The sequence below is a fragment of the Prinia subflava genome, chromosome 5 (assembly GCF_021018805.1).
Source record: "Prinia subflava isolate CZ2003 ecotype Zambia chromosome 5, Cam_Psub_1.2, whole genome shotgun sequence".
NCBI lineage: Eukaryota > Metazoa > Chordata > Aves > Passeriformes > Cisticolidae > Prinia > Prinia subflava.
The window spans coordinates 58,782,545-58,803,898 of NC_086251.1; the positions used below are offsets into that span (position 1 = coordinate 58,782,545).

General features: G+C 52.7%; 5 protein-coding genes across 5 annotated transcripts; all 5 read right to left on the reverse strand.

Annotated features, from left to right (window-relative positions):
- Positions 1–318: 318 nt before the first annotated feature.
- LOC134551507 (inositol 1,4,5-trisphosphate receptor-interacting protein-like 1) lies at positions 319–1,776 on the reverse strand. The gene has a single exon (XM_063399169.1). The coding sequence runs from the start codon at positions 1,774–1,776 to the stop codon at positions 319–321; it is 1,458 nt and encodes a 485-aa protein (XP_063255239.1).
- Positions 1,777–4,938: 3,162 nt separating this feature from the next.
- Positions 4,939–6,462, reverse strand: LOC134551508 (inositol 1,4,5-trisphosphate receptor-interacting protein-like 1). The gene has a single exon (XM_063399170.1). It carries the CDS (start codon positions 6,394–6,396, stop codon positions 4,939–4,941), a length of 1,458 nt encoding a protein of 485 aa, XP_063255240.1. The 5' UTR covers positions 6,397–6,462.
- A 3,096-nt stretch (positions 6,463–9,558) lies between these two features.
- On the reverse strand, positions 9,559–11,016 carry LOC134551509 (inositol 1,4,5-trisphosphate receptor-interacting protein-like 1). Its single transcript, XM_063399171.1, has one exon. The coding sequence runs from the start codon at positions 11,014–11,016 to the stop codon at positions 9,559–9,561; it is 1,458 nt and encodes a 485-aa protein (XP_063255241.1).
- Positions 11,017–14,182: 3,166 nt separating this feature from the next.
- Positions 14,183–15,706, reverse strand: LOC134551510 (inositol 1,4,5-trisphosphate receptor-interacting protein-like 1). Its single transcript, XM_063399172.1, has one exon. The coding sequence runs from the start codon at positions 15,638–15,640 to the stop codon at positions 14,183–14,185; it is 1,458 nt and encodes a 485-aa protein (XP_063255242.1). The 5' UTR covers positions 15,641–15,706.
- Positions 15,707–18,799: 3,093 nt separating this feature from the next.
- On the reverse strand, positions 18,800–20,323 carry LOC134551511 (inositol 1,4,5-trisphosphate receptor-interacting protein-like 1). The gene has a single exon (XM_063399174.1). The coding sequence runs from the start codon at positions 20,255–20,257 to the stop codon at positions 18,800–18,802; it is 1,458 nt and encodes a 485-aa protein (XP_063255244.1). The 5' UTR covers positions 20,258–20,323.
- Between the last annotated feature and the right edge of the window lie 1,031 nt (positions 20,324–21,354).

A 21,354-nucleotide genomic window follows, 5' to 3' on the forward strand; every position in this document is an offset into this window, starting at 1 on the left:
CTTTGCTGCTGCATGTTCGGCGTGCGGTCTCTTGATGAGCTTTTTTTGGAATGGGAGAGTTCATACTTAAGCGGGGCTTAATGCGGATCTGGGTGCCTTTCTTTGGAAAACGATACAAGGAGGCAAAATAAATCCTCCTGTGGCCTTCCACAACCTGAGGCAGCAGGAGAGGCTGTGGGACCTTTGCCAGAGCCATTGCAGGCATCCTCTTCTCCTTCAAGCACCAGACTTGGACTGTGAGGTGCTTCTCCACTGCCAGGTGTGAGCAGCCCAAGCACAGCTCTGCTCTCATAGCCATGACTCCGTGCCTGCATTCCTTCAGTCTTCACCGAGAAGGATTCTCTCGAACCGCGTTCGCAGCACCTGGTACTCACTCATGGCCTGCCTGTGGGCGGCCGATTCCTGCGCCAGCTGATGGAAGAGATTGTACGTCTGACCCGTCTGCACATCTCGGGGTAAACGGATCTCTTCAGGAAGCCTGCGGTTCCCCACAATGAAGTGGTTGAGGTGTTTTGCTTCCACACATAAGTGCAGGCTCTCGACGATGTCCAGCAGTCGCAGCAGGAAATCTCCCCTGCGCCACGATGACACGGGCAGGCCATTGAGCAGGTGCATGACAATGGTCTTCATGGTGTAGGTGGAAAAGCCAATGCCCAGCTGAAGATGGACGAAGAACTGGAGGCATTTGAGGTGCAGACTGTCAGGTGGGGCCTGGCTGGCGATGTGGTTGAAGAACTTTGCCTCTGCCACAGCATAGGTCTCTGGCCAGGTTGTGCTTGGGGTGTAGGCCTCTGCAGTCTGGCTGCTCACAAAGATGTCTGAGTCATCTCTCCTCACCCCAAACAGCATCTCCATCCTGAAGCTTTCAATGCCATTGCTCACCTTGAACTGGCAGGATCGTCTGGAGGGCAGCAGCGTCAAGTGCCAGTTGTGTGAGTGAGGCAGAGCTGGCCAGACTGCTCTCACCAGCTGGCAGAACCAGCGGGCAGTTTTGTGCACATCCAGGTAGCAGTCGGTGCACAGGGTGTCCAGGAGGCTGGGCTCCTGACTGCTCCTCAGCTCCTCCTTGGGCTGGTGCAGGAAGCACAGCAGGTTCTCCCCCTGCTGCTCTCCTGTGCAGGTGCACTCCAGCTGCACGCGGACACGGAAGTTCCTCACGTGCCTGTGCCCTGCAGAGTCCAGCTCCAGGTGGAAGCTGTGGCCTGGCGGAGGAGTCATGGGGATGAGCACCTGATAGACAACGTCCTGCTCACGGGGACTCCAGCCTTCAAAGGCACTGCCCACCCCGATGGCTGGCTGCAGGACTGGGTAGAAACTGTTTGATAACACCTCTCCAAAGTAAGCTATATACTTATGCATGAGGCCAGTTGTCCACTCGCAGCCTTTCTGCAGGTCCTGTACAGGCCACTCTATGCGCTCCATTAGAATTCTTCCAGCGTCATCATTTACATAGCTTTCTTCTTCTTGCTCTTCATTTGCCACATCGTTGTTGTTTTCTGCATTTGCAGCTCCATGGACGCCTCCATTTTCAACATCATCTTCCTCATTTGCCTGCACATTTCTGCCTCCCTCTTCAGCTGCACCGTTGTTTTCCTCTTCTAACTCCTCTCTCCTCAGGCTCCTTTTCCACCCGATAAACCAGAGCACCAAGACCAGCAGCACGAGCACAGCAACAGCCAAGGGCTGCAAGAGCTGCACCTGCTTCAGGGTGAGCTGCTCCACCTCCCGCTCTAGCCGAATCCTCTCCCATTCCAGCTGCTTTGCACGCACTTCCATGCGCAGTCGTGTCTCCTCATCCCAGACATCACCCACGGGCTGCGGGTACTGGATGAGGCTCTTCAAGAGCACGAGAAGGAGTATTATGGAATTCATGGTCTGCAGGAGGAGGGAGAGAAGGCCTTGAGTGGGGCTGTGAGGGTGGGACATGACAATGAGGGCAGCAGGGAAGGGAATTGCAGGGATATGGGGGCAGGAAGGACAGGGCTCCAGACAGCTGGCAGGCAGCAAGGCCAGTCCCACTGCCCCACCAGCAGCAGAAGCATCACTGTGGGCTGCCCAAGGCTGTCCCATGAGGGGCTGTCCCTGCATGCAGGGGGAGAACCCAGCCCCGGGTGAGGCGTTTCTGCCCCAGCCCTTGTCCCCAGCCCAGGCTCCCCAGCACGTGCGCACTCACCGCTTGCCCAAGCAATGCCAGGCCAGCGTTACCTGCTGGGGCCTTTTAGAGCTGCCCCCATTGTGACACGTCCCCTGTGATGTCACAGGTGTCACAGCACATCACAACCCAGCCAATCCCACCCTTTGTCCCCACCCTGGCTCAGCCACTCCCAGTGGCCCTGGTGTAATGCTTAAGGCTGCCTTTGTGTGAATCTTCTTCCAAGAACTGCCATTGTTCTTTATTTTGGATTTCTTTTCATCTGCATTCACCTGCATTGGCAATCTCCTAGACATCCATGTTGGAAGGCAGCCTTGAGGATCATTGAGTCTAAGCTTTGATTCCTTACTGGTTGAGGTGCACTTCAATCTCTGTGTCAGCGAGGTTGAAAAAATCCCTGAAGATCACACAGTCCAACTGCACACTTAACACTGCCTGCTGCACCCATCAGCCAGGTCCCCAAATGCCACATGCACATGACTCTGAAACCTTTCTGAGGGTGCTGACTCAGCCATTTCCCTAGGCAGCCTGTTCCTCAGCTTGATATCCTTTTCTTTGCAGGAATATTTCCTAGAAATCCCATCAAAAGCTACCGTGCACAACCTAAACTCATTTTCCTCTTGCAATCTTTTTTGTTCTCTGGGCTAATATAATGATCCCCACCTAGCTACAACCTCCCTTCGGGGACCATCTGCACCGTGTCAGGCAGCTGGGCTGTGAAGCCAGCTCCTGGCAGAGGAGAGAAAGGTGCTGCTTTTGCAGTGGACTTCCCATGATCCAGAGGGACAAAAGGGGTTGTCAGTGGGCAGAAGAGTTTCAGGTTTCCCAGAAGCGTTTCCATGTGAGGAGAAGCTTGGTGCCAAATCCATCAGCCAAGGGAATCCATCCCCTTCCTAGCAGAAGGAAAAATCAGAATTTTCCTTCTAGAGTATGGAAAGGTTTGGAGTGAAATTCCGTGCTGGGATGTTCCCAGATGTCTGTGTGAATGTTGCTGAGCTGCACAGCGAGACTGTGAAGAAGGGATCTCAAGTGAAATGCAGCTTAGACTACAGCTTCCTGCCATGGTATTTGTGGAGCCTTGGAGGAGAAGGCTGCGTGGGTTGTGGTGACTTTCACCAGCTCTCCTGCTAACAGCACTGGGCACCCCAAGGCTGTTTGGTGTCAGCACAGGCAAGAGCAGGAAGCAACCCTGCCCTGGCTTTGTGGAGCCCTGAGATGAGCAAAGACGAGAAACGTGCAGAGAAGAGACCATCAGCACCAGGCAGCAGCTTCTCTCAGCCCTCAATCACGGAAAATTCAAACCTTATTGTTTGGGTTTGGGCTTTGTGTGGTGTTTTGTTTGGAGTATTTTAGCAGCAGGAAAAGCTGTGACATTTTCAATGCTGGAGACCTGGATTTGAATGGTCCCTTGCCAGTGTTGTGTAGATGGATCTCAAAATTGTGCCTTTGCCCCTCTCTTTCCTCTGTTATGATGTGTCACTTCAAGGGGTAGATGGCTACGTGTGTTTCTCTTTTCTCACCTTGTGCTGAGGAGCTGGGAGAGCTGCTGACCTTTCTCTCTCAGCCCAGCTTGACCCTGAAAGGGTTCTGCAGTGGGGTGAGGTGGCCTGTGGCCAGTGGCTCAGCTGCCAGCACTGGTGCCAGCCAACGTGTCAGGTTCATGGGTATGGCTTGAGTCAGGTCACAGCTGCCAGCATCTGGGCTGTGTCCCGCCCCACATTCGTCCTGCCACCAAGTTGGAGGGCACCGACCTGACTCTGACAAATCCACCTCGAAACCATGTCCCTAAATGCCACATCCACATTATCCTTTAGTGCCTCAAGCAGTAACAATTCCACCAATTTCATGGGCAGCTTGTGCCAGCGCTTGACAACCCTTTCAGAGGAGAAATTTTTCCCTCCTACCCAATCTAAGCCTCCCTGGCAGAAGTGGAGGCCATTTCCTCTTATCCTTTGCCTTGTTTCCTGGGAGCAGAGCCTGACCTGCACCAGCCCAACCCTCATGCCATAATTACATATTTCATATCTTTGATATTATTTTTATTGGTAAATTGTTTTGTTTTATTGTCCTTTTCTATTCTATATGATAATTGATAAACCTTATACTATATAACTTGTATACACTCTATCTATCTATCTATCTATCTCTCATCTATCTATCTATCTATCTATCAATCTGTCTATCTCTATGGAAAAAAATCTGGATTCTTATATATACAAAAATTCGGGTCAGCTCTAACTCCAACAGTTGGTCCAATGCTGACCCAAAGGTGTCCCTTCTGCAGACAAGAAGAGACTCCATCCATTGAATGGCTGTGGGCGAGCAATGCTGATTTTTCCTCTTGCTCCTTTTTGCCCTGTGTCTTCTTCTGTCTTTCTCTGTGCCACATTCCTCCTTCCTTCATGCTCTAATTTTCAGCCCTTCTCAAAGGCCAGGAACAACTGCATGTTCCAGGTGGGCTTTGGTGACTTTGCTGCTGCATGTTCGGCGTGCGGTCTCTTGATGAGCTTTTTTTGGAATGGGAGAGTTCATACTTAAGCGGGGCTTAATGCGGATCCGGGTGCCTTTCTTTGGAAAACGATACAAGGAGGCAAAATAAATCCTCCTGTGGCCTTCCACGTGCTGAGGCAGCAGGAGAGGCTGTGGGACCTTTGCCAGAGCCGTTGCAGGCATCCTCTTCTCCTTCAAGCACCAGACTTGGACTGTGAGGTGCTTCTCCGCTGCCAGGTGTGAGCAGCCCAAGCACAGCTCTGCTCTCATAGCCATGACTCCGTGCCTGCATTCCTTCAGTCTTCACCGAGAAGGATTCTCTCGAACCGCGTTCGCAGCACCTGGTACTCACTCATGGCCTGCCTGTGGGCGGCCGATTCCTGCGCCAGCTGATGGAAGAGATTGCACGTCTGACCCGTCTGCACATCTCGGGGTAAACGGATCTCTTCAGGAAGCCTGCGGTTCCCCACAATGAAGTGGTTGAGGCGTTTTGCTTGCACACACAAGCACAGGATCTCGACGATGTCCATCAGTTGCAGCAGGAAATCTCCCCTGCGCCACGATGACACGGGCAGGCCATTGAGCAGGTGCATGACAATGGTCTTCATGGTGTAGGTGGAAAAGCCAATGCCCAGCTGAAGATGGACGAAGAACTGGAGGCATTTGAGGTGCAGACTGTCAGGTGGGGCCTGGCTGGCGATGTGGTTGAAGAACTTTGCCTCTGCCACAGCATAGGTCTCAGGCCAGGTTGTGCTTGGGGTGTAGGCCTCTGCAGTCTGGCTGCTCACAAAGATGTCTGAGTCATCTCTCCTCACCCCAAACAGCATCTCCATCCTGAAGCTTTCAATGCCATTGGTCACCTTGAACTGGCAGGATCGTCTGGAGGGCAGCAGCGTCAAGTGCCAGTTGTGTGAGTGAGGCAGAGCTGGCCAGACTGCTCTCACCAGCTGGCAGAACCAGCGGGCAGTTTTGTGCACATCCAGGTAGCAGTCGGTGCACAGGGTGTCCAGGAGGCTGGGCTCCTGATTGCTCCTCAGCTCCTCCTCGGGCTGGTGCAGGAAGCACAGCAGGTTCTCGCCCTGCTGCTCTCCTGTGCAGGTGCACTCCAGCTGCACGCGGACACGGAAGTTCCTCACGTGCCTGTGCCCTGCAGAGTCCAGCTCCAGGTGGAAGCTGTGGCCTGGCGGAGGAGTCATGGGGATGAGCACCTGATAGACAACGTCCTGCTCACGGGGACTCCAGCCTTCAAAGCCACTGCCCACCCCGATGGCTGGCTGCAGGACTGGGTAGAAACTGTTTGATAACACCTCTCCAAAGTAAGCTATATAGTTCTCCATGAGGCCAGCTGTCCACTCACAGCCTTTCTGCAGGTCCTGTACAGGCCACTCTATGCGCTCCATTAGAATTCTTCCAGCGTCATCATTTACATAGCTTTCTTCTTCTTGCTCTTCATTTGCCACATCGTTGTTGTTTTCTGCATTTGCAGCTCCATGGACGCCTCCATTTTCAACATCATCTTCCTCATTTGCCTGCACATTTCTGCCTCCCTCTTCAGCTGCACCGTTGTTTTCCTCTTCTAACTCCTCTCTCCTCAGGCTCCTTTTCCACCCGATAAACCAGAGCACCAAGACCAGCAGCACGAGCACAGCAACAGCCAAGGGCTGCAAGAGCTGCACCTGCTTCAGGGTGAGCTGCTCCACCTCCCGCTCTAGCCGAATCCTCTCCCATTCCAGCTGCTTTGCACGCACTTCCATGCGCAGTCGTGTCTCCTCATCCCAGACATCACCCACGGGCTGCGGGTACTGGATGAGGCTCTTCAAGAGCACGAGAAGGAGTATTATGGAATTCATGGTCTGCAGGAGGAGGGAGAGAAGGCCTTGAGTGGGGCTGTGAGGGTGGGACATGACAATGAGGGCAGCAGGGAAGGGAATTGCAGGGATATGGGGGCAGGAAGGACAGGGCCCCAGACAGCTGGCAGGCAGCAAGGCCAGTCCCACTGCCCCACCAGCAGCGGCATCAGCACCTTGGGCTGCCCAAGGCTGTCCCATGAGGGGCTGTCCCTGCATGCAGGGGGAGAACCCAGCCCCGGGTGAGGCGTTTCTGCCCCAGCCCTTGTCCCCAGCCCAGGCTCCCCAGCACGTGCGCACTCACCGCTTGCCCAAACAATGCCGGGCCAGCGTTACCTGCTGGGGCCTTTTAGAGCTGCCCCCATTGTGACATGTCCCCTGTGATGTCACAGGTGTCACAGCACATCACAACCCAGCCAGCTCCACCCTTTGTCCCCACCCTGGCTCAGCCACTCCCAGTGGCTCTGGTGTAATGCTTTAGGCTGCCTTTGTGTGAATCTTCTTCTAAGAACTGCCATTGTTCTTTATTTTGGATTTCTTTTCATCTGCATTCACCTGCATTGGCAATCTCCTAGACATCCATGTTGGAAGGCAGCCTTGAGGATCATTGAGTCTAAGCTTTGATTCCTTACTGGTTGAGGTGCACTTCAATCTCTGTGTCAGCAAGGTTGAAAAAATCCCTGAAGATCACACAGGCAAACTGCACACTTAACGCTGCCTGCTGCACCCATCAGCCAGGTCCCCAAATGCCACATGCACATGACTTTGAAACCTTTCTGAGCGTGCTGACTCAGCCATTTCCCTAGGCAGCCTGTTCCTCAGCTTGATATCCTTTTCTTTGCAGGAATATTTCCTAGAGATCCCATCAAAAGCTACTGTGGCACAACCTAAACTCATTTTCCTCTTGCAATCTTTTTTGTTCTCTGGGCTAATATAATGATCCCCACCTAGCTACAACCTCCCTTCGGGGACCATCTGCACCGTGTCAGGCAGCTGGGCTGTGAAGCCAGCTCCTGGCAGAGGAGAGAAAGGTGCTGCTTTTGCAGTGGACTTCCCATGATCCAGAGGGACAAAAGGGGTTGTCAGTGGGCAGAAGAGTTTCGGGTTTCCCAGAAGCGTTTCCATGTGAGGAGAAGCTTGGTGCCAAATCCATCAGCCAAGGGAATCCATCCCCTTCCTAGCAGAAGGAAAAATCAGAATTTTCCCTGTAGAGAATGGAAAGGTTTGGAGTGAAATTCTGTGCTGGGATGTTCCCGGATGTCTGTGTGAATTTTGCTGACCTGCACAGCCAGACTGTGAAGAAGGGATCTCAAGTGAAATCCAGCTTAGACTACAGCTTCCTGCCATGGTATTTGTGGAGCCTTGAAGGAGAAGGCTGCGTGGGTTGTGGTGACTTTCACCAGCTCTCCTGCTAACAGCACTGGGCACCCCAAGGCTGTTTGGTGTCAGCACAGGCAAGAGCAGGAAGCAACTCTCCCCTGGCTTTGTGGAGCCCTGAGATGAGCAAAGACGAGAAGCGTGCAGAGAAGAGACCATCAGCACCAGGCAGCAGCTTCTATCAGCCCTCAATCACGGAAAATTCAAACATTATTGTTTGGGTTTGGGCTTTGTGTAGTGTTTTGTTTGGAGTTTTTTAGCAGCAGGAAAAGCTGTGTCATTTTCAATGCTGGAGACCTGGATTGGAATGGTCCCTTGCCAGTGTTGTGTAGGTGGATCTCAAAATTGTGCTTTTGCCCCTCTCTTTCCTCTGTTATGATGTGTCACTTCAAGGGGTAGATGGCTACGTGTGTTTCTCTTTTCCCACCTTGTGCTGAGGAGCTGGGAGAGCTGCTGACCTTTCTCTCTCGGCCCAGCTTGACCCTGAAAGGGTTCTGCAGTGGGGTGAGGTGGCCTGTGGCCAGTGGCTCAGCTGCCAGCACCGGTGCCAGCCAACGTGTCAGGCTCATGGGTATGGCTTGAGTCAGGTCACAGCTGCCAGCATCTGGGCTGTGTCCCGCCCCACATTCGTCCTGCCACCAAGTTGGAGGGCACCAACCTGACTCTGACAAATCCACCTCGAAACCATGTCCCTAAATGCCACATCCACGTTATCCTTTAGTGCCTCAAGCAGTAACAATTCCGCCAATTTCATGGGCAGCTTGTGCCAGCGCTTGACAACCCTTTCAGAGGAGAAATTTTTCCCTCCTACCCAATCTAAGCCTCCCTGGCAGAAGTGGAGGCCATTTCCTCTCGTCCTTTGCCTTGTTTCCTGGGAGCAGAGCCTGACCTGCACCAGCCCAACCCTCATGCCATAATTACATATTTCATATCTTTGATATTATTTTTATTGGTAAATTGTTTTGTTTTATTGTCCTTTTCTATTCTATATGATAATTGATAAACCTTATACTATATAACTTGTATACACTCTATCTATCTATCTATCTATCTGTCTATCTATCTATCTATCTATCTATCTATCTATCTGTCTATCTCTATGGAAAAAAATCTGGATTCTTATATATACAAAATTTGAGGTCAGCTCCAACAGTTGGTCCAATGCTGACCCAAAGGTGTCCCTTCTGCAGACAAGAAGAGACTCCATCCATTGAATGGCTGTGGGCGAGCAATGCTGATTTTTCCTCTTGCTCCTTTTTGCCCTGTGTCTTCTTCTGTCTTTCTCTGTGCCACATTCCTCCTTCCTTCATGCTCTAATTTTCAGCCCTTCTCAAAGGCCAGGAACAACTGCATGTTCCAGGTGGGCTTTGGTGACTTTGCTGCTGCATGTTCGGCGTGCGGTCTCTTGATGAGCTTTTTTTGGAATGGGAGAGTTCATACTTAAGCGGGGCTTAATGCGGATCTGGGTGCCTTTCTTTGGAAAACGATACAAGGAGGCAAAATAAATCCTCCTGTGGCCTTCCACAACCTGAGGCAGCAGGAGAGGCTGTGGGACCTTTGCCAGAGCCATTGCAGGCATCCTCTTCTCCTTCAAGCACCAGACTTGGACTGTGAGGTGCTTCTCCACTGCCAGGTGTGAGCAGCCCAAGCACAGCTCTGCTCTCATAGCCATGACTCCGTGCCTGCATTCCTTCAGTCTTCACCGAGAAGGATTCTCTCGAACCGCGTTCGCAGCACCTGGTACTCACTCATGGCCTGCCTGTGGGCGGCCGATTCCTGCGCCAGCTGATGGAAGAGATTGTACGTCTGACCCGTCTGCACATCTCGGGGTAAACGGATCTCTTCAGGAAGCCTGCGGTTCCCCACAATGAAGTGGTTGAGGTGTTTTGCTTCCACACATAAGTGCAGGCTCTCGACGATGTCCAGCAGTCGCAGCAGGAAATCTCCCCTGCGCCACGATGACACGGGCAGGCCATTGAGCAGGTGCATGACAATGGTCTTCATGGTGTAGGTGGAAAAGCCAATGCCCAGCTGAAGATGGACGAAGAACTGGAGGCATTTGAGGTGCAGACTGTCAGGTGGGGCCTGGCTGGCGATGTGGTTGAAGAACTTTGCCTCTGCCACAGCATAGGTCTCTGGCCAGGTTGTGCTTGGGGTGTAGGCCTCTGCAGTCTGGCTGCTCACAAAGATGTCTGAGTCATCTCTCCTCACCCCAAACAGCATCTCCATCCTGAAGCTTTCAATGCCATTGCTCACCTTGAACTGGCAGGATCGTCTGGAGGGCAGCAGCGTCAAGTGCCAGTTGTGTGAGTGAGGCAGAGCTGGCCAGACTGCTCTCACCAGCTGGCAGAACCAGCGGGCAGTTTTGTGCACATCCAGGTAGCAGTCGGTGCACAGGGTGTCCAGGAGGCTGGGCTCCTGACTGCTCCTCAGCTCCTCCTTGGGCTGGTGCAGGAAGCACAGCAGGTTCTCCCCCTGCTGCTCTCCTGTGCAGGTGCACTCCAGCTGCACGCGGACACGGAAGTTCCTCACGTGCCTGTGCCCTGCAGAGTCCAGCTCCAGGTGGAAGCTGTGGCCTGGCGGAGGAGTCATGGGGATGAGCACCTGATAGACAACGTCCTGCTCACGGGGACTCCAGCCTTCAAAGGCACTGCCCACCCCGATGGCTGGCTGCAGGACTGGGTAGAAACTGTTTGATAACACCTCTCCAAAGTAAGCTATATACTTATGCATGAGGCCAGTTGTCCACTCGCAGCCTTTCTGCAGGTCCTGTACAGGCCACTCTATGCGCTCCATTAGAATTCTTCCAGCGTCATCATTTACATAGCTTTCTTCTTCTTGCTCTTCATTTGCCACATCGTTGTTGTTTTCTGCATTTGCAGCTCCATGGACGCCTCCATTTTCAACATCATCTTCCTCATTTGCCTGCACATTTCTGCCTCCCTCTTCAGCTGCACCGTTGTTTTCCTCTTCTAACTCCTCTCTCCTCAGGCTCCTTTTCCACCCGATAAACCAGAGCACCAAGACCAGCAGCACGAGCACAGCAACAGCCAAGGGCTGCAAGAGCTGCACCTGCTTCAGGGTGAGCTGCTCCACCTCCCGCTCTAGCCGAATCCTCTCCCATTCCAGCTGCTTTGCACGCACTTCCATGCGCAGTCGTGTCTCCTCATCCCAGACATCACCCACGGGCTGCGGGTACTGGATGAGGCTCTTCAAGAGCACGAGAAGGAGTATTATGGAATTCATGGTCTGCAGGAGGAGGGAGAGAAGGCCTTGAGTGGGGCTGTGAGGGTGGGACATGACAATGAGGGCAGCAGGGAAGGGAATTGCAGGGATATGGGGGCAGGAAGGACAGGGCTCCAGACAGCTGGCAGGCAGCAAGGCCAGTCCCACTGCCCCACCAGCAGCAGAAGCATCACTGTGGGCTGCCCAAGGCTGTCCCATGAGGGGCTGTCCCTGCATGCAGGGGGAGAACCCAGCCCCGGGTGAGGCGTTTCTGCCCCAGCCCTTGTCCCCAGCCCAGGCTCCCCAGCACGTGCGCACTCACCGCTTGCCCAAGCAATGCCAGGCCAGCGTTACCTGCTGGGGCCTTTTAGAGCTGCCCCCATTGTGACACGTCCCCTGTGATGTCACAGGTGTCACAGCACATCACAACCCAGCCAATCCCACCCTTTGTCCCCACCCTGGCTCAGCCACTCCCAGTGGCCCTGGTGTAATGCTTAAGGCTGCCTTTGTGTGAATCTTCTTCCAAGAACTGCCATTGTTCTTTATTTTGGATTTCTTTTCATCTGCATTCACCTGCATTGGCAATCTCCTAGACATCCATGTTGGAAGGCAGCCTTGAGGATCATTGAGTCTAAGCTTTGATTCCTTACTGGTTGAGGTGCACTTCAATCTCTGTGTCAGCGAGGTTGAAAAAATCCCTGAAGATCACACAGTCCAACTGCACACTTAACACTGCCTGCTGCACCCATCAGCCAGGTCCCCAAATGCCACATGCACATGACTCTGAAACCTTTCTGAGGGTGCTGACTCAGCCATTTCCCTAGGCAGCCTGTTCCTCAGCTTGATATCCTTTTCTTTGCAGGAATATTTCCTAGAAATCCCATCAAAAGCTACCGTGCACAACCTAAACTCATTTTCCTCTTGCAATCTTTTTTGTTCTCTGGGCTAATATAATGATCCCCACCTAGCTACAACCTCCCTTCGGGGACCATCTGCACCGTGTCAGGCAGCTGGGCTGTGAAGCCAGCTCCTGGCAGAGGAGAGAAAGGTGCTGCTTTTGCAGTGGACTTCCCATGATCCAGAGGGACAAAAGGGGTTGTCAGTGGGCAGAAGAGTTTCAGGTTTCCCAGAAGCGTTTCCATGTGAGGAGAAGCTTGGTGCCAAATCCATCAGCCAAGGGAATCCATCCCCTTCCTAGCAGAAGGAAAAATCAGAATTTTCCTTCTAGAGTATGGAAAGGTTTGGAGTGAAATTCCGTGCTGGGATGTTCCCAGATGTCTGTGTGAATGTTGCTGAGCTGCACAGCGAGACTGTGAAGAAGGGATCTCAAGTGAAATGCAGCTTAGACTACAGCTTCCTGCCATGGTATTTGTGGAGCCTTGGAGGAGAAGGCTGCGTGGGTTGTGGTGACTTTCACCAGCTCTCCTGCTAACAGCACTGGGCACCCCAAGGCTGTTTGGTGTCAGCACAGGCAAGAGCAGGAAGCAACCCTGCCCTGGCTTTGTGGAGCCCTGAGATGAGCAAAGACGAGAAACGTGCAGAGAAGAGACCATCAGCACCAGGCAGCAGCTTCTATCAGCCCTCAATCACGGAAAATTCAAACCTTATTGTTTGGGTTTGGGCTTTGTGTGGTGTTTTGTTTGGAGTATTTTAGCAGCAGGAAAAGCTGTGACATTTTCAATGCTGGAGACCTGGATTTGAATGGTCCCTTGCCAGTGTTGTGTAGATGGATCTCAAAATTGTGCCTTTGCCCCTCTCTTTCCTCTGTTATGATGTGTCACTTCAAGGGGTAGATGGCTACGTGTGTTTCTCTTTTCTCACCTTGTGCTGAGGAGCTGGGAGAGCTGCTGACCTTTCTCTCTCAGCCCAGCTTGACCCTGAAAGGGTTCTGCAGTGGGGTGAGGTGGCCTGTGGCCAGTGGCTCAGCTGCCAGCACTGGTGCCAGCCAACGTGTCAGGTTCATGGGTATGGCTTGAGTCAGGTCACAGCTGCCAGCATCTGGGCTGTGTCCCGCCCCACATTCGTCCTGCCACCAAGTTGGAGGGCACCGACCTGACTCTGACAAATCCACCTCGAAACCATGTCCCTAAATGCCACATCCACATTATCCTTTAGTGCCTCAAGCAGTAACAATTCCACCAATTTCATGGGCAGCTTGTGCCAGCGCTTGACAACCCTTTCAGAGGAGAAATTTTTCCCTCCTACCCAATCTAAGCCTCCCTGGCAGAAGTGGAGGCCATTTCCTCTTATCCTTTGCCTTGTTTCCTGGGAGCAGAGCCTGACCTGCACCAGCCCAACCCTCATGCCATAATTACATATTTCATATCTTTGATATTATTTTTATTGGTAAATTGTTTTGTTTTATTGTCCTTTTCTATTCTATATGATAATTGATAAACCTTATACTATATAACTTGTATACACTCTATCTATCTATCTATCTATCTCTCATCTATCTATCTATCTATCTATCTATCAATCTGTCTATCTCTATGGAAAAAAATCTGGATTCTTATATATACAAAAATTCGGGTCAGCTCTAACTCCAACAGTTGGTCCAATGCTGACCCAAAGGTGTCCCTTCTGCAGACAAGAAGAGACTCCATCCATTGAATGGCTGTGGGCGAGCAATGCTGATTTTTCCTCTTGCTCCTTTTTGCCCTGTGTCTTCTTCTGTCTTTCTCTGTGCCACATTCCTCCTTCCTTCATGCTCTAATTTTCAGCCCTTCTCAAAGGCCAGGAACAACTGCATGTTCCAGGTGGGCTTTGGTGACTTTGCTGCTGCATGTTCGGCGTGCGGTCTCTTGATGAGCTTTTTTTGGAATGGGAGAGTTCATACTTAAGCGGGGCTTAATGCGGATCCGGGTGCCTTTCTTTGGAAAACGATACAAGGAGGCAAAATAAATCCTCCTGTGGCCTTCCACGTGCTGAGGCAGCAGGAGAGGCTGTGGGACCTTTGCCAGAGCCGTTGCAGGCATCCTCTTCTCCTTCAAGCACCAGACTTGGACTGTGAGGTGCTTCTCCGCTGCCAGGTGTGAGCAGCCCAAGCACAGCTCTGCTCTCATAGCCATGACTCCGTGCCTGCATTCCTTCAGTCTTCACCGAGAAGGATTCTCTCGAACCGCGTTCGCAGCACCTGGTACTCACTCATGGCCTGCCTGTGGGCGGCCGATTCCTGCGCCAGCTGATGGAAGAGATTGCACGTCTGACCCGTCTGCACATCTCGGGGTAAACGGATCTCTTCAGGAAGCCTGCGGTTCCCCACAATGAAGTGGTTGAGGCGTTTTGCTTGCACACACAAGCACAGGATCTCGACGATGTCCATCAGTTGCAGCAGGAAATCTCCCCTGCGCCACGATGACACGGGCAGGCCATTGAGCAGGTGCATGACAATGGTCTTCATGGTGTAGGTGGAAAAGCCAATGCCCAGCTGAAGATGGACGAAGAACTGGAGGCATTTGAGGTGCAGACTGTCAGGTGGGGCCTGGCTGGCGATGTGGTTGAAGAACTTTGCCTCTGCCACAGCATAGGTCTCAGGCCAGGTTGTGCTTGGGGTGTAGGCCTCTGCAGTCTGGCTGCTCACAAAGATGTCTGAGTCATCTCTCCTCACCCCAAACAGCATCTCCATCCTGAAGCTTTCAATGCCATTGGTCACCTTGAACTGGCAGGATCGTCTGGAGGGCAGCAGCGTCAAGTGCCAGTTGTGTGAGTGAGGCAGAGCTGGCCAGACTGCTCTCACCAGCTGGCAGAACCAGCGGGCAGTTTTGTGCACATCCAGGTAGCAGTCGGTGCACAGGGTGTCCAGGAGGCTGGGCTCCTGATTGCTCCTCAGCTCCTCCTCGGGCTGGTGCAGGAAGCACAGCAGGTTCTCGCCCTGCTGCTCTCCTGTGCAGGTGCACTCCAGCTGCACGCGGACACGGAAGTTCCTCACGTGCCTGTGCCCTGCAGAGTCCAGCTCCAGGTGGAAGCTGTGGCCTGGCGGAGGAGTCATGGGGATGAGCACCTGATAGACAACGTCCTGCTCACGGGGACTCCAGCCTTCAAAGCCACTGCCCACCCCGATGGCTGGCTGCAGGACTGGGTAGAAACTGTTTGATAACACCTCTCCAAAGTAAGCTATATAGTTCTCCATGAGGCCAGCTGTCCACTCACAGCCTTTCTGCAGGTCCTGTACAGGCCACTCTATGCGCTCCATTAGAATTCTTCCAGCGTCATCATTTACATAGCTTTCTTCTTCTTGCTCTTCATTTGCCACATCGTTGTTGTTTTCTGCATTTGCAGCTCCATGGACGCCTCCATTTTCAACATCATCTTCCTCATTTGCCTGCACATTTCTGCCTCCCTCTTCAGCTGCACCGTTGTTTTCCTCTTCTAACTCCTCTCTCCTCAGGCTCCTTTTCCACCCGATAAACCAGAGCACCAAGACCAGCAGCACGAGCACAGCAACAGCCAAGGGCTGCAAGAGCTGCACCTGCTTCAGGGTGAGCTGCTCCACCTCCCGCTCTAGCCGAATCCTCTCCCATTCCAGCTGCTTTGCACGCACTTCCATGCGCAGTCGTGTCTCCTCATCCCAGACATCACCCACGGGCTGCGGGTACTGGATGAGGCTCTTCAAGAGCACGAGAAGGAGTATTATGGAATTCATGGTCTGCAGGAGGAGGGAGAGAAGGCCTTGAGTGGGGCTGTGAGGGTGGGACATGACAATGAGTGCAGCAGGGAAGGGAATTGCAGGGATATGGGGGCAGGAAGGACAGGGCCCCAGACAGCTGGCAGGCAGCAAGGCCAGTCCCACTGCCCCACCAGCAGCGGCATCAGCACCTTGGGCTGCCCAAGGCTGTCCCATGAGGGGCTGTCCCTGCATGCAGGGGGAGAACCCAGCCCCGGGTGAGGCGTTTCTGCCCCAGCCCTTGTCCCCAGCCCAGGCTCCCCAGCACGTGCGCACTCACCGCTTGCCCAAACAATGCCGGGCCAGCGTTACCTGCTGGGGCCTTTTAGAGCTGCCCCCATTGTGACATGTCCCCTGTGATGTCACAGGTGTCACAGCACATCACAACCCAGCCAGCTCCACCCTTTGTCCCCACCCTGGCTCAGCCACTCCCAGTGGCTCTGGTGTAATGCTTTAGGCTGCCTTTGTGTGAATCTTCTTCTAAGAACTGCCATTGTTCTTTATTTTGGATTTCTTTTCATCTGCATTCACCTGCATTGGCAATCTCCTAGACATCCATGTTGGAAGGCAGCCTTGAGGATCATTGAGTCTAAGCTTTGATTCCTTACTGGTTGAGGTGCACTTCAATCTCTGTGTCAGCAAGGTTGAAAAAATCCCTGAAGATCACACAGGCAAACTGCACACTTAACGCTGCCTGCTGCACCCATCAGCCAGGTCCCCAAATGCCACATGCACATGACTTTGAAACCTTTCTGAGCGTGCTGACTCAGCCATTTCCCTAGGCAGCCTGTTCCTCAGCTTGATATCCTTTTCTTTGCAGGAATATTTCCTAGAGATCCCATCAAAAGCTACTGTGGCACAACCTAAACTCATTTTCCTCTTGCAATCTTTTTTGTTCTCTGGGCTAATATAATGATCCCCACCTAGCTACAACCTCCCTTCGGGGACCATCTGCACCGTGTCAGGCAGCTGGGCTGTGAAGCCAGCTCCTGGCAGAGGAGAGAAAGGTGCTGCTTTTGCAGTGGACTTCCCATGATCCAGAGGGACAAAAGGGGTTGTCAGTGGGCAGAAGAGTTTCGGGTTTCCCAGAAGCGTTTCCATGTGAGGAGAAGCTTGGTGCCAAATCCATCAGCCAAGGGAATCCATCCCCTTCCTAGCAGAAGGAAAAATCAGAATTTTCCCTGTAGAGAATGGAAAGGTTTGGAGTGAAATTCTGTGCTGGGATGTTCCCGGATGTCTGTGTGAATTTTGCTGACCTGCACAGCCAGACTGTGAAGAAGGGATCTCAAGTGAAATCCAGCTTAGACTACAGCTTCCTGCCATGGTATTTGTGGAGCCTTGAAGGAGAAGGCTGCGTGGGTTGTGGTGACTTTCACCAGCTCTCCTGCTAACAGCACTGGGCACCCCAAGGCTGTTTGGTGTCAGCACAGGCAAGAGCAGGAAGCAACTCTCCCCTGGCTTTGTGGAGCCCTGAGATGAGCAAAGACGAGAAGCGTGCAGAGAAGAGACCATCAGCACCAGGCAGCAGCTTCTATCAGCCCTCAATCACGGAAAATTCAAACATTATTGTTTGGGTTTGGGCTTTGTGTAGTGTTTTGTTTGGAGTTTTTTAGCAGCAGGAAAAGCTGTGTCATTTTCAATGCTGGAGACCTGGATTGGAATGGTCCCTTGCCAGTGTTGTGTAGGTGGATCTCAAAATTGTGCTTTTGCCCCTCTCTTTCCTCTGTTATGATGTGTCACTTCAAGGGGTAGATGGCTACGTGTGTTTCTCTTTTCCCACCTTGTGCTGAGGAGCTGGGAGAGCTGCTGACCTTTCTCTCTCGGCCCAGCTTGACCCTGAAAGGGTTCTGCAGTGGGGTGAGGTGGCCTGTGGCCAGTGGCTCAGCTGCCAGCACCGGTGCCAGCCAACGTGTCAGGCTCATGGGTATGGCTTGAGTCAGGTCACAGTTGCCAGCATCTGGGCTGTGTCCCGCCCCACATTCGTCCTGCCACCACGTCGGAAGGCACCAACCTGACTCTGACAAATCCACCTCGAAACCATGTCCCTAAATGCCACATCCACATTATCCTTTAGTGCCTCAAGCAGTAACAGTTCCACCAATTCCATGGGCAGCCTTTGGCAGTGCTTAACAACCCTTTCAGAGGAGAAATTTTTCCCTCCTACCCAATCTAAGCCTTCCTGGCAGAAGTGGAGGCCATTTCCTCTCATCCTCTGCCTTGTTTCCTGGCAGCAGAGCCTGACCTGCACCAGCCCAACCCTCATGCCATAATTGCATATTTCATATCTTTGATATTATTTTTATTGGTAAATTGTTTTGTTTTATTGTCCTTTTCTATTCTATATGATAATTGATAAACCTTATACTGTATAACTTGTATACACTCTATCTATCTATCTATCTATCTATCTATCTATCTATCTATCTATCTATCTGTCTATCTCTATGGAAAAAAATCTGGATTCTTATATATACAAAAATTGAGGTCAGCTCTAACTCCAACAGTTGGTCCAATGCTGACCCAAAGGTGTCCCTTATGCAGACAAGAAGAGACTCCATCCATTGAATGGCTGTGGGCGAGCAATGCTGATTTTTCCTCTTGCTCCTTTTTGCCCTGTGTCTTCTTCTGTCTTTCTCTGTGCCACATTCCTCCTTCCTTCATGCTCTAATTTTCAGCCCTTCTCAAAGGCCAGGAACAACTGCATGTTCCAGGTGGGCTTTGGTGACTTTGCTGCTGCATGTTCGGCGTGTGGTCTCTTCATGAGCATTTTTGGAATGGGAGAGTTCATACTTAAGCGGGGCTTAATGCGAATCTGGGTGCCTTTCTTTGGAAAACGATACAAGGAGGGAGAATAAATCCTCCTGTGGCCTTCCACGTGCTGAGGCAGCAGGAGAGGCTGTGGGACCTTTGCCAGAGCCGTTGCAGGCATCCTCTTCTCCTTCAAGCACCAGACTTGGACTGTGAGGTGCTTCTCCGCTGCCAGGTGTGAGCAGCCCAAGCACAGCTCTGCTCTCATAGCCATGACTCCGTGCCTGCATTCCTTCAGTCTTCACCGAGAAGGATTCTCTCGAACCGCGTTCGCAGCACCTGGTACTCACTCATGGCCTGCCTGTGGGCGGCCGATTCCTGCGCCAGCTGATGGAAGAGATTGTACGTCTGACCCGTCTGCACATCTCGGGGTAAACGGATCTCTTCAGGAAGCCTGCGGTTCCCCACAATGAAGTGGTTGAGGTGTTTTGCTTCCACACATAAGTGCAGGCTCTCGATGATGTCCAGCAGTCGCAGCAGAAAATCTCCCCTGCGCCACGATGACACGGGCAGGCCATTGAGCAGGTGCATGACAATGGTCTTCATGGTGTAGGTGGAAAAGCCAATGCCCAGCTGAAGATGGACGAAGAACTGGAGGCATTTGAGGTGCAGACTGTCAGGTGGGGCCTGGCTGGCGATGTGGTTGAAGAACTTTGCCTCTGCCACAGCATAGGTCTCTGGCCAGGTTGTGCTTGGGGTGTAGGCCTCTGCAGTCTGGCTGCTCACAAAGATGTCTGAGTCATCTCTCCTCACCCCAAACAGCATCTCCATCCTGAAGCTTTCAATGCCATTGGTCACCTTGAACTGGCAGGATCGTCTGGAGGGCAGCAGCGTCAAGTGCCAGTTGTGTGAGTGAGGCAGAGCTGGCCAGACTGCTCTCACCAGCTGGCAGAACCAGCGGGCAGTTTTGTGCACATCCAGGTAGCAGTCGGTGCACAGGGTGTCCAGGAGGCTGGGCTCCTGATTGCTCCTCAGCTCCTCCTCGGGCTGGTGCAGGAAGCACAGCAGGTTCTCGCCCTGCTGCTCTCCTGTGCAGGTGCACTCCAGCTGCACGCGGACACGGAAGTTCCTCACGTGCCTGTGCCCTGCAGAGTCCAGCTCCAGGTGGAAGCTGTGGCCTGGCGGAGGAGTCATGGGGATGAGCACCTGATAGACAACGTCCTGCTCACGGGGACTCCAGCCTTCAAAGCCACTGCCCACCCCGATGGCTGGCTGCAGGACTGGGTAGAAACTGTTTGATAACACCTCTCCAAAGTAAGCTATATAGTTCTCCATGAGGCCAGCTGTCCACTCACAGCCTTTCTGCAGGTCCTGTACAGGCCACTCTATGCGCTCCATTAGAATTCTTCCAGCGTCATCATTTACATAGCTTTCTTCTTCTTGCTCTTCATTTGCCACATCGTTGTTGTTTTCTGCATTTGCAGCTCCATGGACGCCTCCATTTTCAACATCATCTTCCTCATTTGCCTGCACATTTCTGCATCCCTCTTCAGCTGCACCGTTGTTTTCCTCTTCTAACTCCTCTCTCCTCAGGCTCCTTTTCCACCCGATAAACCAGAGCACCAAGACCAGCAGCACGAGCACAGCAACAGCCAAGGGCTGCAAGAGCTGCACCTGCTTCAGGGTGAGCTGCTCCACCTCCCGCTCTAGCCGAATCCTCTCCCATTCCAGCTGCTTTGCACGCACTTCCATGCGCAGTCGTGTCTCCTCATCCCAGACATCACCCACGGGCTGCGGGTACTGGATGAGGCTCTTCAAGAGCACGAGAAGGAGTATTATGGAATTCATGGTCTGCAGGAGGAGGGAGAGAAGGCCTTGAGTGGGGCTGTGAGGGTGGGACATGACAATGAGTGCAGCAGGGAAGGGAATTGCAGGGATATGGGGGCAGGAAGGACAGGGCCCCAGACAGCTGGCAGGCAGCAAGGCCAGTCCCACTGCCCCACCAGCAGCGGCATCAGCACCTTGGGCTGCCCAAGGCTGTCCCATGAGGGGCTGTCCCTGCATGCAGGGGGAGAACCCAGCCCCGGGTGAGGCGTTTCTGCCCCAGCCCTTGTCCCCAGCCCAGGCTCCCCAGCACGTGCGCACTCACCGCTTGCCCAAACAATGCCGGGCCAGCGTTACCTGCTGGGGCCTTTTAGAGCTGCCCCCATTGTGACATGTCCCCTGTGATGTCACAGGTGTCACAGCACATCACAACCCAGCCAGCTCCACCCTTTGTCCCCACCCTGGCTCAGCCACTCCCAGTGGCTCTGGTGTAATGCTTAAGGCTGCCTTTGTGTGAATCTTCTTCTAAGAACTGCCATTGTTCTTTATTTTGGATTTCTTTTCATCTGCATTCACCTGCATTGGCAATCTCCTAGACATCCATGTTGGAAGGCAGCCTTGAGGATCATTGAGTCTAAGCTTTGATTCCTTACTGGTTGAGGTGCACTTCAATCTCTGTGTCAGCAAGGTTGAAAAAATCCCTGAAGATCACACAGGCAAACTGCACACTTAACGCTGCCTGCTGCACCCATCAGCCAGGTCCCCAAATGCCACATGCACATGACTTTGAAACCTTTCTGAGCGTGCGGACTCAGCCATTTCCCTAGGCAGCCTGTTCCTCAGCTTGATATCCTTTTCTTTGCAGGAATATTTCCTAGAGATCCCATCAAAAGCTACTGTGGCACAACCTAAACTCATTTTCCTCTTGCAATCTTTTTTGTTCTCTGGGCTAATATAATGATCCCCACCTAGCTACAACCTCCCTTCGGGGACCATCTGCACCGTGTCAGGCAGCTGGGCTGTGA